The 15,344-nt window shown below is 49.5% G+C and overlaps 5 protein-coding genes across 5 annotated transcripts; 3 read left to right on the forward strand and 2 right to left on the reverse strand.

Annotated features, from left to right (window-relative positions):
- Positions 1-1,339: 1,339 nt before the first annotated feature.
- Positions 1,340-2,738, forward strand: ALTATR162_LOCUS5559 (uncharacterized protein; the record flags this gene model as incomplete). The annotated part of the gene is made up of 5 exons (XM_043313178.1): positions 1,340-1,449; positions 1,499-1,632; positions 1,682-2,091; positions 2,147-2,163; positions 2,228-2,738. 5 exons carry the CDS (start codon positions 1,340-1,342, stop codon positions 2,736-2,738), a joined length of 1,182 nt encoding a protein of 393 aa, XP_043169113.1.
- Positions 2,739-3,156: 418 nt separating this feature from the next.
- ALTATR162_LOCUS5560 (uncharacterized protein) lies at positions 3,157-5,533 on the reverse strand (the record flags this gene model as incomplete). Its single annotated transcript, XM_043313179.1, has 3 exons — positions 3,157-3,665; positions 4,451-5,392; positions 5,443-5,533. The coding sequence occupies 3 exons, from the start codon at positions 5,531-5,533 to the stop codon at positions 3,157-3,159; spliced, it is 1,542 nt and encodes a 513-aa protein (XP_043169114.1).
- Positions 5,534-6,986: 1,453 nt separating this feature from the next.
- On the forward strand, positions 6,987-8,639 carry ALTATR162_LOCUS5561 (uncharacterized protein; the record flags this gene model as incomplete). Its single annotated transcript, XM_043313180.1, has 1 exon — positions 6,987-8,639. The coding sequence occupies one exon, from the start codon at positions 6,987-6,989 to the stop codon at positions 8,637-8,639; it is 1,653 nt and encodes a 550-aa protein (XP_043169115.1).
- Positions 8,640-9,144: 505 nt separating this feature from the next.
- Positions 9,145-11,174, forward strand: ALTATR162_LOCUS5562 (uncharacterized protein; the record flags this gene model as incomplete). Its single annotated transcript, XM_043313181.1, has 5 exons — positions 9,145-9,415; positions 9,476-9,682; positions 9,734-10,195; positions 10,250-10,842; positions 10,899-11,174. The coding sequence occupies 5 exons, from the start codon at positions 9,145-9,147 to the stop codon at positions 11,172-11,174; spliced, it is 1,809 nt and encodes a 602-aa protein (XP_043169116.1).
- Positions 11,175-12,235: 1,061 nt separating this feature from the next.
- ALTATR162_LOCUS5563 (uncharacterized protein) lies at positions 12,236-14,096 on the reverse strand (the record flags this gene model as incomplete). The annotated part of the gene is made up of 3 exons (XM_043313182.1): positions 12,236-13,167; positions 13,223-13,836; positions 13,894-14,096. 3 exons carry the CDS (start codon positions 14,094-14,096, stop codon positions 12,236-12,238), a joined length of 1,749 nt encoding a protein of 582 aa, XP_043169117.1.
- Between the last annotated feature and the right edge of the window lie 1,248 nt (positions 14,097-15,344).

Consider the following 15,344-nt stretch of genomic DNA (forward strand, 5'->3'; position numbering starts at 1 on the left):
TCATCACACTAGAACTCCTGGAACAACCCACCAGGTATCAAGACCTCTAAGACTAGGGAGCGTGATCGGCTGAGTGAGAGGTCATAGGTTGCAAAACGCTCATGGTGAGACTGTTCCTCACCTGACCGAGCCTCTCACTAGCAACGCATATGAACTCTTCTACCGGTCCATCTTCGCTTTGTTCTCGACCATCCCTTTCTTCTGTCTCGATTACATTTCCAACAGCTCTCTCTGACACCTTTTTCTCCACTCCCATCTACAAATCAGGAAATATGACGCCAGCCTCGACTACTAAGGCTCATATATGCCTCGTCTGCAATCAGCCTGCTGAACGACGCTGTTCTACCTCCGGAAACGCCCGCTACTGCTCCACTAAGTGTCAGAAGAAAAACTGGAAGATGCACAAGATGGTATGCAATCCCTTCGCAACTCTCGTGCCACGACCTGGTCCAGCTTTCTTCCGCGGTATCCTTTCCGCCCCAAACGAGCCTCTACCCCGCTTTGTTTGGGCTGAGTACAGCAGTGCGACTGATTGCACCACGATGAATGGCAGACCTTCACCAGTAAACACTTTCTCAGCCCAATAAACAGCAAGGAAGCTGTGCCTGGATGTAACGCAAAAGACTGGCCACTCAAACAGCCGGACAATCACAGACTGGGTATCTACTACCAAGATGCCTACTTGATTGATGACTCGCTCATCGCCCCGTCTATTACGAAGTGGTTTGGCCGAGAGGCAGGTCGCTACTTTTGTGGAACATTTCTCGCCCATGGCTGGAAGCCTGAGGAAGTGGAAAGGGAAGACGTATTGGGATTTGGAAGACCTTGCCATCTAGACACAGCCGACTTGTGCTATCTTCAAAGGTATCTCCAGGTACAGGGCGAGTGGCATCACAAGATCTACAAGGACTTTAAAGTGCTCAAGTAGCGGGTTGCTGTGTCAGGTACCTTATCCAACAGAAGTTGATTGAAGAGGTAATGGCCGCCACGAAAAATGGTCGTTTTGATGGTGCTGCCCAAACTGCTGCAGTACATGTCTTCCCACGACGAAATGAAGCAGACGGACACAACATGGCTGTGTTCTTTCTCATTGCACTTTCAATATTATACAGCATGATTTCCGAGCATGAAGATGCGCTTCGTGGAAGGAAAAGTTACGTGGGGCAATGCCGTCACGGCTGGATGTTAGCACCTGCTGCTTTAAGCACAGCCCCGCACTATCTGCGTAGGGCGTACGGGCGGCTACCGTAGGTACATGATAACACAGTAAAGACTCAACAAACTCCAGAACTGCATCGTAACTCCTCTTACTTGCGCAAAACTATTTGAAATTTGCACCATGACTTTCGATATCTCAAAATCTCGGGAGCACTTCCCCGCGCTACGGCAAGACCAGGTCTTCCTTGATAATGCGGGCGGCAGTCAAGCATTGGGTGATGTGATCGACTCGTTAGTAAAGATAGGCATTGAGAGCAGATCAGAACTGATGTACGTGTAGCATCACGCAATACCTTTCCAAAACCAATGTTCAGCTTGGTGCTTCATACCACACTGGCTCTCAGTCGAACACGAAATACGAGCAAGGCTATCAAGCAGCGGCAAAGTACATGAATGCCGGTCGCGATGAGATTGGTAACAAAACAGATACCATCATCCAGCTTCTTTTGCTGATGATGACTAGTTCTCGGTGCTTCAACAACCCAACTGTTCATGAACCTTGGCTCCTCGCTGCAATTTCCTTCCGGCTCTGAGATTATTCTGACGAAGATGGAGCACGAGACTAACGTCAAGCCCTGGCTCTTCATGGCTGAGCGCCTCGGTTTGACTGTGAAGTGGTGGGAGTCTTCCAAAGAAGATGGACTAAAACTCACAGCCGAGAACCTCAAGCCGTTGTTGAGCGATAAAGTGAAGTTCGTAGCATGCACGCATGTAAGCAATATTCTGGGAACGATCCATGATGTGCAGTCCATTGCGAAGGCAGTGCATGAAGTCGGCGCACTGCTTTGCGTTGATGGCGTAAGTTACGCACCGCACCGTGCCATCGACGTGAAGGGTTTCGGAGTTGACTTTTACTCTTTCAGTTGGTACAAGGTACGTCATGAAAGTGCCTTACTCCCTTTTAGAATGTATTGACAAGATGCGATAGGTCTATGGCCCTCACATGTAAGTTCAGGCTGTACGAAATGCATGTGAGACATACACTGACTTCGTATCTTCACCTCTGTAGCGCCGCGCTCTATGCCAGTAACTCAGCCCAACAACACATGAAGTCTATGAGCCACTACTTCAACCCCACAAAAACCCTGGAGGATAAGATCGGTTTCGCGGGCTCAAACTATGAGTGCGTGCAGTCAATTCCCACTATCACCGCCTACCTAACCGACGCTTTCCCCGCCATTACCGAGCACGAGGGAAAGTTGCAAGCCATTTTGCTTGAATACCTGAACTCACGCCCCGATGTCACGATCCTGGGATCCACTTCGAGTGATAGCAAGGAAAGGGTGCCTACTATCTCGTTCACTGTTAAAGGCATGAGCAGTAAGGCGATCGTAGCTGAGGCGGAGAGGATCAGCAATTACGGTTTCAGGTGGGGCCATTTCTACTCAAAGAGACTTTGTGATGAGCTATTGAAGCTGGAGCCGGAGGGCGTGACAAGAGTCAGCATGGTACATTACAATACTGAGGAGGAGATCAAGGGATTGGTCGAGGTCTTGAAGAAGATTCTTCCGCAGGTTTAAGACAACGTACGAAAGTAATGTCAAACTCTGCATTGAACGGGTGTGCATCGCTGCAAATCTCAAAAACCAAGAATTAGACTTAGCTGAGTGTTGTGATGTGCAACTACCTCGTAGCTACTATGGAGTGCCGTGATTAACTGCAGCAATCCAGAAACTAGTCAGCCCCAATAACGGTCCTTCTCGGTTACTCCTTGCAGTTGTCACAACTCACCCTAGAGCACTAAAGTTTCTTGACTCGACCTAAGACGCTCGTTCGAAAGGTGAAGATATGTTAGCTATAGGAAAACATGACTAGAGTGAACCAGGACTCATATCCTAGTGTGTGGGTCTATGCAGATGGTGTTGTTCGCCTGGGTCACAACGTCCACTCGTCTTACTATGAGACTTAACGATGAGGACGGCTAGAGTATGCGGATACCTAAGTATCGAAACCGAACGATGGAGACTCATATATCACACACGCTTTCCCCAATATACAAACATCCTCTTCGAGCACGTCGACTGTCCACGAGGTAGGAAGGAGATGCCTGCCCAGAGGTTTCGACCTACCGAGCAGATCTTGGGTGTATATGATACAATCCTGCGGCACTGAAAAGTGAAGCATGATGTTACCAGAGCGACAACATGCCGCTTCAAGGTAGATGAAGGCATGGATGAGGAAGGGCCAGTCCCAGTTGTCGGGATGCGTGTCGAAGCAGCTATTGTTCATAAGCATGTAGCTGACCAACGTGCTGCCTTGAATCGATGCCAAGCTGGTGCGTTCGAGGAATTTGAGTGAAACAGATTTCCCGTCACTCGATATGTTACCAGCTTTGTGCTGGCCGGTAAAGAGGGCCGAATTGACCCACCCGGGGATGTTGATAAGTGCTGATGAATCGATCTCGCTAGAAAGGTCGTGGTGCGTCTTGTCTTGCTCCCTGACAGAATCTATGCAGACTGTAAGTATCCTCATTACCCACATAGTCAGATTCAGATAATTATGCACTAAATTCTTGCTAATGCCCTTGGGGGACTTGATCGTGATCTATGGGCATATCTGCGAGAGGCCAAGTTCCATGATAGAGTAGGCTTCCTCGCGGACAAACCGACTGACTTTCAGTATACCCACAGAAGGCGCACTATAGTGTATGTTCAGTTGGGTTCCTAGAAGCGGTCAAAAACGGGCATGGTCGCCAGCTGATCGTGAATGCAGAGACGTATATCGAAAGGCAAGCGCATGAACGAGAAGGTGATAGAGGCAGTGTCGACAACCGAGAGCTTGTCTGTGTGATCAAACTCGGCCGGCGGCATATCTGCAGCGTTGGTTTCTATCGCGGCGCCTTCTGTTGTGAAGTACTGTCGATGAGTTGGGATAATGAGGGTGCAAGATCCTTCAAAAGATACCGATGCTGAAAACTTAGTCATTCACACCTCCACCTCCAGATTTGCGATAGGGCAGAAAGCGAGATCTTGGCGCTCTGGACGTCAGAGTAGAGCTATACAACTAGTGAGATGTGTAACCAAAAGAGGCTCTGTATTACAAACACAAAACTTACTGTACCGCCTATTCTACGCCTTCAAGTTCCGCCAAACAGCAGTCTCAAATCTTGCGACAAGGTCGAACGTCTTCCGGTCTGCCCAGGGTAAGACTTGTGTAGCAAAGAAAAGTGCCAGCCCTCTCTCACGATTCACACTCCACTGCAGATTCGGAAGTCCGGACCAACACAACGTACCCTTGGGCTTAAAGTAATTCTCCCGATCCACATCCTCCATCAGCAACAAACTACCAAGCCCCATGTTCGGCTTCACGCCTTCCATACTTGCGTCTAAGGTGCAAGTGTACGCGATTTCAGCGTTGTCCACGAGGCCCTTTGCTGCGAGACTGCCTTCAGAGAACTGTGGGCTGAACATTGCGTCGACCATGGACTTCGACAGGAGTGTGGGTAAGGGTTTGAGAAGATCAGAGAGTACGCGTGTATAGTCGTGCACGTTGGCGTACATGCCTGCGCCACCGCCTTCTGCGATAGGGTCGTCGGGCCAAAAGGGTGTTGGACCATCTTCGAGGGCACCATCATTTTGTCGCGTACTCATGCGCATGAGCTTCTCTTTTACATCGGGCTTGCGGTTCAGATGCCATGTAAATGACATGACGTTCAAGGGTTTTGCGATCTTGGTCTCCACGTAGTCTTCGAAGCTCATGTTGGTCAAGCGGGCGACTAGAAGACTAGCCCAGTCAAATCCGCCGCTGTATTCCCAACCTTCACCTGCCTCAAATGTTCGCGGATAAGCATAACCTTTAGCGACATTGCCGTCGCTTACGAGAACAGGCGCCTCACCGCGTGAGGCTCGCCATGCATGAAGCTTCGGAGAGATCCAATCATAAGTCGCGCCACTGGAATGCGTGATAAGCTGGCGTAGGGTAATGGATTTAGTAGCAGGACGTAATTTGATCTCGGATCCATTTATTTCGACGACGGGCTGCGAAGCCAGTTCGGGCAGGTATTGGTCGATGGATTCATCTAACGTGACAAGACCACGTTCAACAATTTGTAGGGCAGCGATTGCGGTGATGAGCTTCGTGCAGGATGCGACGAAAAAGGTCCGGTCGAATTCCATGGGCTCCGCATTCTCTGTGACGCCATTATAGCCTGCAGCTTTCTTGTAGACGAATTTTCCTATAATGCGTGTGAGATGGAATCCTCTCGTGAAAGCAAGGGTAGGGTACCATCTCTGTCGACGACAGCCATTACCGCGCCAGGCACGATGTTGGCGCCTTTGGCAGTTGCCTTCTCGAGATACTTCTCAAACGCGTCCATTGGAATGGATGTAAACTAGGCAGGCTTGTTAAGGTTGTCGTTGCTGTAGTGCACCAGGAAGTGCCTTGATGCCGTCCTGTGTGCACTCAACAATGAGGTTATTGTGCCAACTATTTATACAGTAGCCTCCTTTCAATCGATAACTCACAGCTGTGTATTTCACGTCAACTATCAGTGTGAATCATGTGTTTGTCATCTCAGGCACCGACTATCCCTGACCTGGTTTGACCATGAGAGAAGCAGCGAGAGTTCCCCAGCTCACGCATGGACCCTTGAATGACTAGCATAGAGCTATCAGAACTCAACACTCACACGCCAATCCAATTAGCAGCCATGCTTTTGGCCCCAACTTCCGGATGTGATCGTGTTGTTTCATATAGCCTATATAAAGCATACATCCTTAGTAATGGCAACATACTATTCGCCAGGTCGTGAGACAGAACTGTTATGATTTGTAATGAATCTTGCTAGTGCATCGTTGAAGGATGAGGTTGTTCACGTATCGTAGGTGGAAATGAGGAGCGAGAGCTTATGTCCAATCGCCGAGGAGAGAGCTTAGGGTGACCGTTAGACGGCAAGAGCTTAGAGAAACTCAACCGTCCATCTCATCCGTTGCCTTGATATCGTTGATACGCACCAGGTATGTGTACTGAGCCTCTCGTACGTCTTCTCGACGTTTCTACGGATCTTTTTTAGCCTGGTCACGCGACGAGTGCTGTTGGCTATTGGCCGTTGCCTACCTCAGTTGCGCTATCATCGCGTAATTTCCTCACAGTTATCCTTTCCCGACTGCGACATGATGCATGTGTATATTCAAGCGAAGATTGTACCTTTTCGCAGCTAGATTGATTGTTGATAGGTTGCAGCAAATTGCCAAACGTTTTCGATATCAGCCGAAGATTGCATCGCGCCCACCGTCATAGGGAGACCAGTGTAGGATCAGAGGGATTGAGGAGGTTGGACGAAACGCGGTTGGCGCTCGGATCCTGCCTTGTTACCCCCGTACGCGCGACGCATCTCCTGCCTTCTCTCAATATTCATTCCGTCTTCACCTCATCTTACACGACATGATCGCAAATCTTCGAGCTCGGGAAAAGTCACAGGTTTGAGGATAGCCACCGGCAATGATGACGTCGATCTCCCAGGTGCTACCCGGCCGGAAAAACTTGGGCCAAACTGCACCAATGAGGAAGTGCTGTTGTAGAGCCGGTCCGACGACTCCAAACCTGGAGCGGCGAATACCCCGGGTTTTCAATGTAAATACGGCTTTTTGAGCGGTAGCGCATTCATCAAGAGCTCTATGTGGGGTAATCGATGAGCATATTACGGTAGACAAGGTTCTGCAGAAATGACATGGACTACTAGCCACCGCGCAGTATAGCATCGCTGGTATATATACTTCGGATTACCATCTGACAATCAATGAACATTCTCACCAACAACACAGTTCACTATGCGCATCCCTACAGCTATTGCACTCGTTGGTTTATCGACTCGCCTGTCCATGGGGAGTCCGCTCAGCAGTAATCATGGACTTACAAGCCGGGCTGAGACGTTTAACAATCCAGTCTTGTGGCAAGACTATCCCGATCTCGATGTCTTCCGGGTTGGCGATGTGTTTTATTATTCCTCGTCGACTTTCGCCTTTTCTCCAGGCGCGCCGGTGCTAAAGTCCTACGACCTCGTCAATTGGACACCAGTAACTCACAGCGTACCAAGACTGAACTTCGGCTCGCAGTACGACCTCGATAACCCATCGGACCGCGCTTACGTTAAGGGTATCTGGGCCAGCACTCTCAGATACCGGCAATCGACTGACAAGTTCATCTGGATTGGCTGCATCCAATCCACTGGCAAGTCGTACATTTGGACAGCGGACGGAACCCATGCCGCCGCCAACAATGGCGAGGTGTCGAACTGGAACTGGACCGCTGCAGGCACATTCCCGAAGTGCTACTATGACAATGGGCTTTTCATTGATGATGACGACACTATGTACATAGTGTACGACAAATATCAGATCAAGGTTGCCCAGTTGAACGCGGATGGCACCGCCGAAGTCAGAAGTCAGCAGGTCTATGAAGATCCAAATGGTCTTTATCTTGAGGGTTCGCGGATGTATAAGATCAACGGGACATACTATATTTTCGCTACCAAGCCGGCTGATGACGAGTGGGTCTTGAAATCGGACAATCCATGGGGCCCATACGAGGCGCGGATCCTGGTTGACAGCATTAAGGGGCCTTTGACCAACGCAGGCAACAGCCACCAAGGTGGAGTAGTTGATGACAAAGATGGAAATTGGTATTACGTCGCGTTCATGGACTCCTACCCTGGAGGACGTATACCTGTCGTTGCACCCTTGACTTGGACGGAAGACGGATGGCCGGAGGTTGTAAGAGTGAATGGCGAATGGGGGAAGACCTATCCTATACCAGTCACAACGGATAAGACTGTTCCTCCCCCTACAGGCTTGGATGGTTTTACCGGAACAACATTGAGCAACGAGTGGGAGTGGAACCACAACCCCAATAACAGCAAGTGGAGCCTAGCAGGCGGTGCTGGAGGTCTCAAGCTCCAAACCGCTACTGTCACGAAGGATCTCTACTCGGCTCGCAACACGTTGACTCACCGCATCTTGGGCCCGAAATCATCAGGAACCTTCAAAATTGACATCAGCAAGATGGCTACCGGCGATCGTGCTGGTGCTGTACTTTTCCGTGATACTGGAGCGTACATCGGTATTCACAAAGATGGCTCCACGACTATGCTTGTCATGGTTAACGGCTTGAAAATGAACGCGGACTGGACTACAAACTCTACCGGTACTATTGCTGCCACAGGGCCCGTAATCCCATCCAAAACAACACAGTTATGGCTCCGCGTTGAGTCGGACATTACGCCGGCTTTTGGCACCAATACAATGCGACAAACTACCTTCTGGTATAGCACTGATGGTAAAAAATTCTTGCAACTTGGTCCAGCATACGGCATGGCAAACACCTGGCAGTTCTTTACTGGATACAGATTCGGTGTGTTCAACTTCGCGACAACAAAGTTGGGTGGCGAGGTTACCGTCAAGAGCTTCGAGCTGAAACTGGTATAGACGCAACGTGTATTACTTCCGCGACGTAGTATTATTCATTATTCAGTCGGCTTATCTCAACAAATCCGCAAACGCAGGAACTGGCACATCATCTTCTGAGCTTCAAGATACGAATGATACGGTGAAGACTCGCGCCGGAGATAGGACACAGCCGTGGTAGCTGCGCATGCTGCGGGTAACGATATTCACTTCTCTATCTCCACAGTTGATGTCACGCGCGAGCTTCGTTTGTACATCTACAGCCAAAGAGCGTCGATGATTCATATAGACCCTGATACATTGATGCTGATACAGTCATTTATCTCCACAATTACTTCTATGTTATTCGTGACCCCGCACAATCACAAGAACATGCAATCACACAATCGGAAACTATTTAGCTTGCGTCTATATAAGGTCTTTCCTCGGTCAGTTTTAGTTGACAGGGTCGCTATTCATAGCCAATACCAGCGTCTTATAGGAACGCCATCAACTTTGCACTACATCTTAGAATTTCCAGGTCAAGATGGGGCACAATTACCACCATCACAATAACGAGAAGAAGCCCTTGCGATGGTTCGCGTCGCCACTGGTCGAAGATCACGATGAGAAGGAGCACCAAAGCCCTCCCATAACCCGTGAGAACACTCAGTCAATATTCGAGAACGACGCTCAAGGTGTCAATGCCGAAGCTGGTCTCAACCTCGAGGTCGAGGCATGCACGCAAGAGTTGCGCGACATGCCAGCTTTCCAGCGTCATGCTGAAGCGACGACCCAAGAACTCTTCTTCGATCTTTGTAGGTATTACTGCACCCTTTCTCATCACAAATCGTATCGCTAACAACACTTTCTCGCAGTCTTCGTCGCCAACCTTACTACGTTCACTTCGCTCCAGGAGATCAACGACAGCGCCTCTCTGCGAGCGTACATCGGCTTCTTTGCACTTCTGTGGCTTACATGGTACTCGAACTCATTGTACGATGTGCGCTTCACGGCGGACTGCATTTTTGAGCGCTGCGCAAAAGCCCTGCACTTCGGTGTCATGGTTGGTTTCGCTGTTGTCGGTCCTGCTTAGGAGCCCGGCAAAGCCACCAGCTCATTGCAGAAGTATCAAGTGCTTTCCTTCATCCTCATGGTCTCTCGTTTGGTGCTTGCAGCACAATATGCTGTCACATTGTACTTCGTGCGCAAGCATAGAAGAACGATCATTCCGCTATCCCTCGTTATCGGCTCAACGCTCGTTGCCGCGGTCATATACGGAAGTATTACTGCTGCGCTGCCGAAGGAGACGTGCAACCTGGAGTTGGGCGTCTGTAAGCAGTTCACTACGCGGGTACATGTTGCCTGGTACATCATCAGTAGCGCCGAGATCATCATCACAGTTGCGATATCCTGCTACTGGCGTATCATCTCCTTCAAGGGTACACACATTGTGCAGCGCATGTCACTGTTCACTCTGATAATTCTTGGAGAAGGCATCATTGTTATCTGCAAGGCTATTTCCAAGATCGTGAAGAACGGCTCGCAGTTTGACAGCTCGCTCACTGGCCAGATTGTCGCATCGGTATTGATCATTTGTGAGTACTCAACTTTCTGATCAGTTCAAGCAACCGGTTACTAACGCTCATCAGACCTGCTGTACATGCTCTACTTCGACCGAATGCATGAAGAGCACTTCGGCACCATCAAGCAGCAAGTCTGGGCCTCGCTCCACTTCTTCCTACATATCATGCTCGTCTTGGTCCTACAAGGTGTCTCATACCTTGTCATGTGGGTCGTCGCCTTGATTCGGATGGACCGTGTTGATGGAAAGTTCCGCGAGGTCGAAGCGCTCAGCGTGACCGGTGCTTACGCGAACGGTACCATCTTCGCGAACGCTCTCCGTCAAAAGATTGACACGTACCTATGGAACACAATTCCCAAAGGCGTCGATGCAAGCAAAGCGTTGGAGACCTGGAACAGCAGTCTGATCGTGCTGGCGCAGAGTTTCGATAATCTGCAGAAAGACAAGGCGAACCTGACGGCTGTGGACATGATCACCACCAGCTTGAACAATGCGGAGAGCATGGCGATTCAGACCATGTTTGACAGCCTGTCCATTTCGGTTCCCAAGACAGGGAAAAATACGACCGAGAAAGTTGAGAAAAAGGTCTTCGACAAAACCGCTCTTCTTAAAAAGTATGAGACACGCTTCGAGCTCGTCTTCGACTACGTCTTCCTCTCGGTAAGCTACCCTAATCGCTTCTCTCGGCTCTTCTATTTTACTAACATACACTCCAGGCCGGCCTAGCCATCACGTTCATGGCCATCATTGCCTTCATCTCGTTGCCGGACAAGAAGCGCCATCTTCGTCAATACTTGCGTCTCTTATTTAGTATCATACTCGGCTTTGCGATCTGTCTCATCTGTCTCGTCAATACGAATAAGCCGAGCCAGAAGCACTACATGGAAAGTAGCTGGATGCTGCCGACCATCTGTATCATCTTCTTCATATGCGTACTGGTGAGCCATGTGAGACCTTGGTGGCATGGACATCACAAGTGGCACGGAGCTTGAGAAACTTTGGGATGAGTTTTCAAATACACATCATTCATCTGAGAAGACTGGGTCGAGACTACAGCTATAAAGAGTGCCTTACGACCAACTTTTTCGGTGTTTTACTTGCGGCTGTATAAAGTTTTAGTATCCATTTGTATTTACTGCTGGCTCATACATGCATAGAATAACCTATACTGGCTGCATTACTATGAATCATAACTCATGAGCCTTGCATTTGAACCCACGCCACGACGTGTGACAGTGGATGAGTTCAGTAGCTTTAAACTACCCTAACACATGCCAACTTTTGGACCAGGTTTGTGACTAACCCACAGCCTGCCCCGCTCGCTTTGATGTTATGCTCATCGTTCGTTATATATATTCCCCGAACCTTTGATATTCTGCCCACAAGCGCAACACGTCCTCGTCCTTGACATCTGCACAAGCGCCCTCGCCGCATCCTCCATCTTGTATTTGTCCACAATTGTCTCGATTTTATCATCAATCAAGTCAATCTGACGTAGCAGCTGTTGGCCAAAGACATCCCGTTCCTGAAATTAGATTAGTATCGTGCACTACAAGTCGCCCACTATCGGCCCACTTACCATGAGTATGCGTACCCAGCCGAGTACCGGTTATAGCATTTCCTTTGATGAGCCATCTTGCAAGGCTTGGAGGCGCGTTCTTCGTACTTCCAGGAACAAGAGCCAAGTTGCTCTGTTTCTGTCTTGTATCTCACGAGCGAGTTTCTGGTCGCCGGACAGCGTTGGGATAAATGCTAACGAAATTCGAGGAGCGGACCTTATTGCACTATGGTAAGGTGGAGCCATCGGGACAATGGAAGGTTCACTGGATGAGTTGGAGTAGGCCTGGCATGAATTTTGCCAGTAGCAGTGGTATGATTGTATCAATCATGGAGAGATGTGTATCGTCACTTCGATTGTTGTAAACAAAGACAAGCTAGCGTGGGAGAAGAATCTATCTGTAGATGGGAGGAGCTCTTTTACTTAGGGCCCTCAGCTTCACCGCAAAGCTCTCGCTCTCACCTTCATATATCCTCCACCTCTCCGTCATGTTGCCTAGAATACTCTTCCCTTAGTCTGTTGCATCTTTGCAACGTTGAAGTTCTTGATCATGAAAACCCAAACGAGGCATAGTCCCATAATCGCTGTACCCGCGATCAGCATCCTCTTCTGCGCGATTCCGTAAGCCTCCTCGATCGCCAATCTCGTCTCGCTTCCTCGCTCATAACTCAACTGTTCATCCAAGCTCCCGTAGATGAGGTCGAAGTTCTCCATGGCCTCAGCCGGTAGCAGATCCATGAGTGCTTGTGGGAAAGAGTTTGTCCAGATAGCGCCGGAGATGGTGGATCCAACTGCGCCACCTAGCCACCCGAAGATATTGAGAAGTGCGAGCACTGATGCGATATGTTGGTGATCTGCGGCGGCCATGACGGCAATTTGCTCGCAGAGAATGATGATGGAGCCGCCAATCGCGATGAAGACTTGGCACATAACCAGATATCCCACGCTGGTGTTTGGGTGGCGGAAGTAGATCATGAGACCTTGACCAAGGATGTAGATTGGTACCGCAATGAAGAGGAGCCAACGGAAGTAACCAGTCTTGCTGATGATGAGTCCGACAGACAGAAGCAAAACACCAGAAAGTACGTCGAAAGTCGAGGCGACATAGCCTGATTCTGCGATAGTGAGATTGGTGACTACTTGCAGGAAGGAGGTGAAGTAGGAGTTCCAGGCGTAGTATGATATCTGGTATGTGAAGGAGAGGAGACATGCGCCGAGGACTGAGCGGCTGGTCAAGAGATCGAAGGGCAGGAAAGGCTTTCCGGCTGTGAAGCGCTCATGGAAACCGAATAGGACGAGGAGGACAAAACCAACGACCAACATAGCGATGATGTACCCGGTAGACCACCCGTTAGGTGCAGAATCTGCGAGAGTGAAAGGTAGGAGGAAGATGACGAGACCGGCGGCAAGTAGGAAGGCACCAGGAACTGTATAGTTGTTAGCATGCTATACTGCGCACTCGCGGCAGTGCAAGATAATTACCATCGAATTCTCGAATATGAAAGATGACGCTCTGCATGAGATTTCTCCCGCTCGCCTCACGCTCCAGCACACCTGTCTTCTTCGCCTTCCGCAGGTTGAGCTTCAGCACAACAAACAGCGGGGCGGCCACGAAAGGCAGGATGATAGCGAAAGTGCCGAAACCCCAGCGCCAGTTGATATTGTTGTAGAACCCCTCAGCCGCCTTCGGTCCCGAGAATGCTGTGATAATGTATGGCGAAGATGTGAAAGCGAAAGCCAGTCCTCGGTGCTTCAGACTACTCGAATCTGCTGTGATAACGTCCACACAGTAGATCATACCGCCAAATCCGATCGTATAGAAGACTTGCGCTGCGCAGTACGTAGCCAGGTTTGTGGATGCAGCCATGATGATCAAACCAAGGGTAGCAAAACATACCATGGTAGCGAACCCTTCAGCACGGCCCCAGAGATCGAGCAATTTTGCAGTCGGGATGTAAACAGCTGCAGCCATAGAGTTGGAGACGATGGAGATGACGGTGAGGAGGGAATGTTCTTCGAATCCGGAGGTCACATAAGGCGTGAGATTGGCGGTAATGGATGATTGGAAGGCATTTGTAAGGTACAAGAACCACATACTGTGAGCTGTGTCAATTCCATGATCGATTTATAGCTGAGATGGTTGATAAACGTACCACAAGAATGCACATGCCAGGGATGTTTTTGTCCACGCCAGAGTAACAGCTTCTACTTCTCGAACACCCTCTTGCGCAGATGCGGAGGGCATGTTGGCTTCTTCAACCTTGCGAATTGCGTCCTCCTCATCAATAGACATATTGCCAATGCTCTTCTCTCTAGTAGCCTCGGTGCCAGGCTGGACGGTAGCGATAGAGTCCATAATCGTTGAAAGTCTCTCAACGATCTGATGATCTGACTGAACTAAACGAATGCACCGCAAACCTTCCACTGCACAGGGCCACTGAGCTCAAATACATTCCCGCAGCTCCGAGTCCCGCACGGCAGCACAAGCTAAGCGTGATGTTTGTGTGGGCCAACATACCCAAGCCAAAGCTTCTGCGCTGGACGCCTTGGAACTAGAGCTTGTCTCGGAGCTTGAATACGACGTCGCGACCACAAAGCCAAACGGCAGACACGAGATGTTGGGTAAGGCCCTAACCGTGATGGGCACGAATGAGCGATGATCTAGCCTCGCGTAGCATGGTGCTGATGGAGCAATCTTATCAGATGGATCCCTAAGCCAGGTCTAGAGACGGACTGAACGCCATATTCGGCACCTTTCCGGTACTACGAACTTTACATCCGTAATGCATTCTTGATTGGCAATTTTGAGATAAAGAGGCGCGAGGAAAATGGTGTTGTGGCTTGCAAAAATTTGCGCATGGTTCGATCGTAGGTGGAGCATGTATCAGATGGTTTTGCTTGATCTTATCTTATCTTGATCTAGATCAGCTGCTAGACACGAACGTGGCACGCCGTGTTTCCGGCGCCAGCGCGGCCATTTGTTACGCGACATGCACTTACCATTGCACTTCATCTTTGCTCATCAGTTTCAATATCATGCCGTTTACATGAGTCCAAATCTATCTGAAGGCATATGTCGGGTCTCATCATATGCGCTAGTTCGGCAACTAATATCCGTCAACATGGCATTACAACTATGGCCACAATACTGTAACTCCCTCCACTTTCGCATCTGACCAAACCTTTTCATCCTTGTAGTGATGCTTCTGCTTTAGCGAGGTTGTGGTAGTGCCTCAAATCAGCCCTCACGCATGCGATCTATTAGAGCCTGCATCCAAGCTATAGTGCGGTAATCGTACATTAAGCTGACCTTAAGTGCCTGGGGCGTGTTCGAGAGTTCGTATGTTTAGCGTCTCCCAGTTGGACAGCATGCTGAGAATAAGACCGCCGAGTGTAGGCTCGTGGTAAGTTGCGCCCATATATCGTTAGTCAGTATAACATGAAAGGATACCAATGTTCCCATGATAGATTCCATCATTGTCACTCAATCGCTGCAATATAGCATCCTTTAGTTCCTCTAGACCGCAAAAGCAACGGGGTTCTTTACATGTTGACGAATGGATGCTGTGGCGTTTCGTAGCTGGAAGGACGAGATTATACACAG

The sequence above is a fragment of the Alternaria atra genome (assembly GCF_907166805.1).
Source record: "Alternaria atra isolate CS162 genome assembly, contig: 25, whole genome shotgun sequence".
Taxonomy (NCBI): Eukaryota; Fungi; Ascomycota; class Dothideomycetes; order Pleosporales; family Pleosporaceae; genus Alternaria; species Alternaria atra.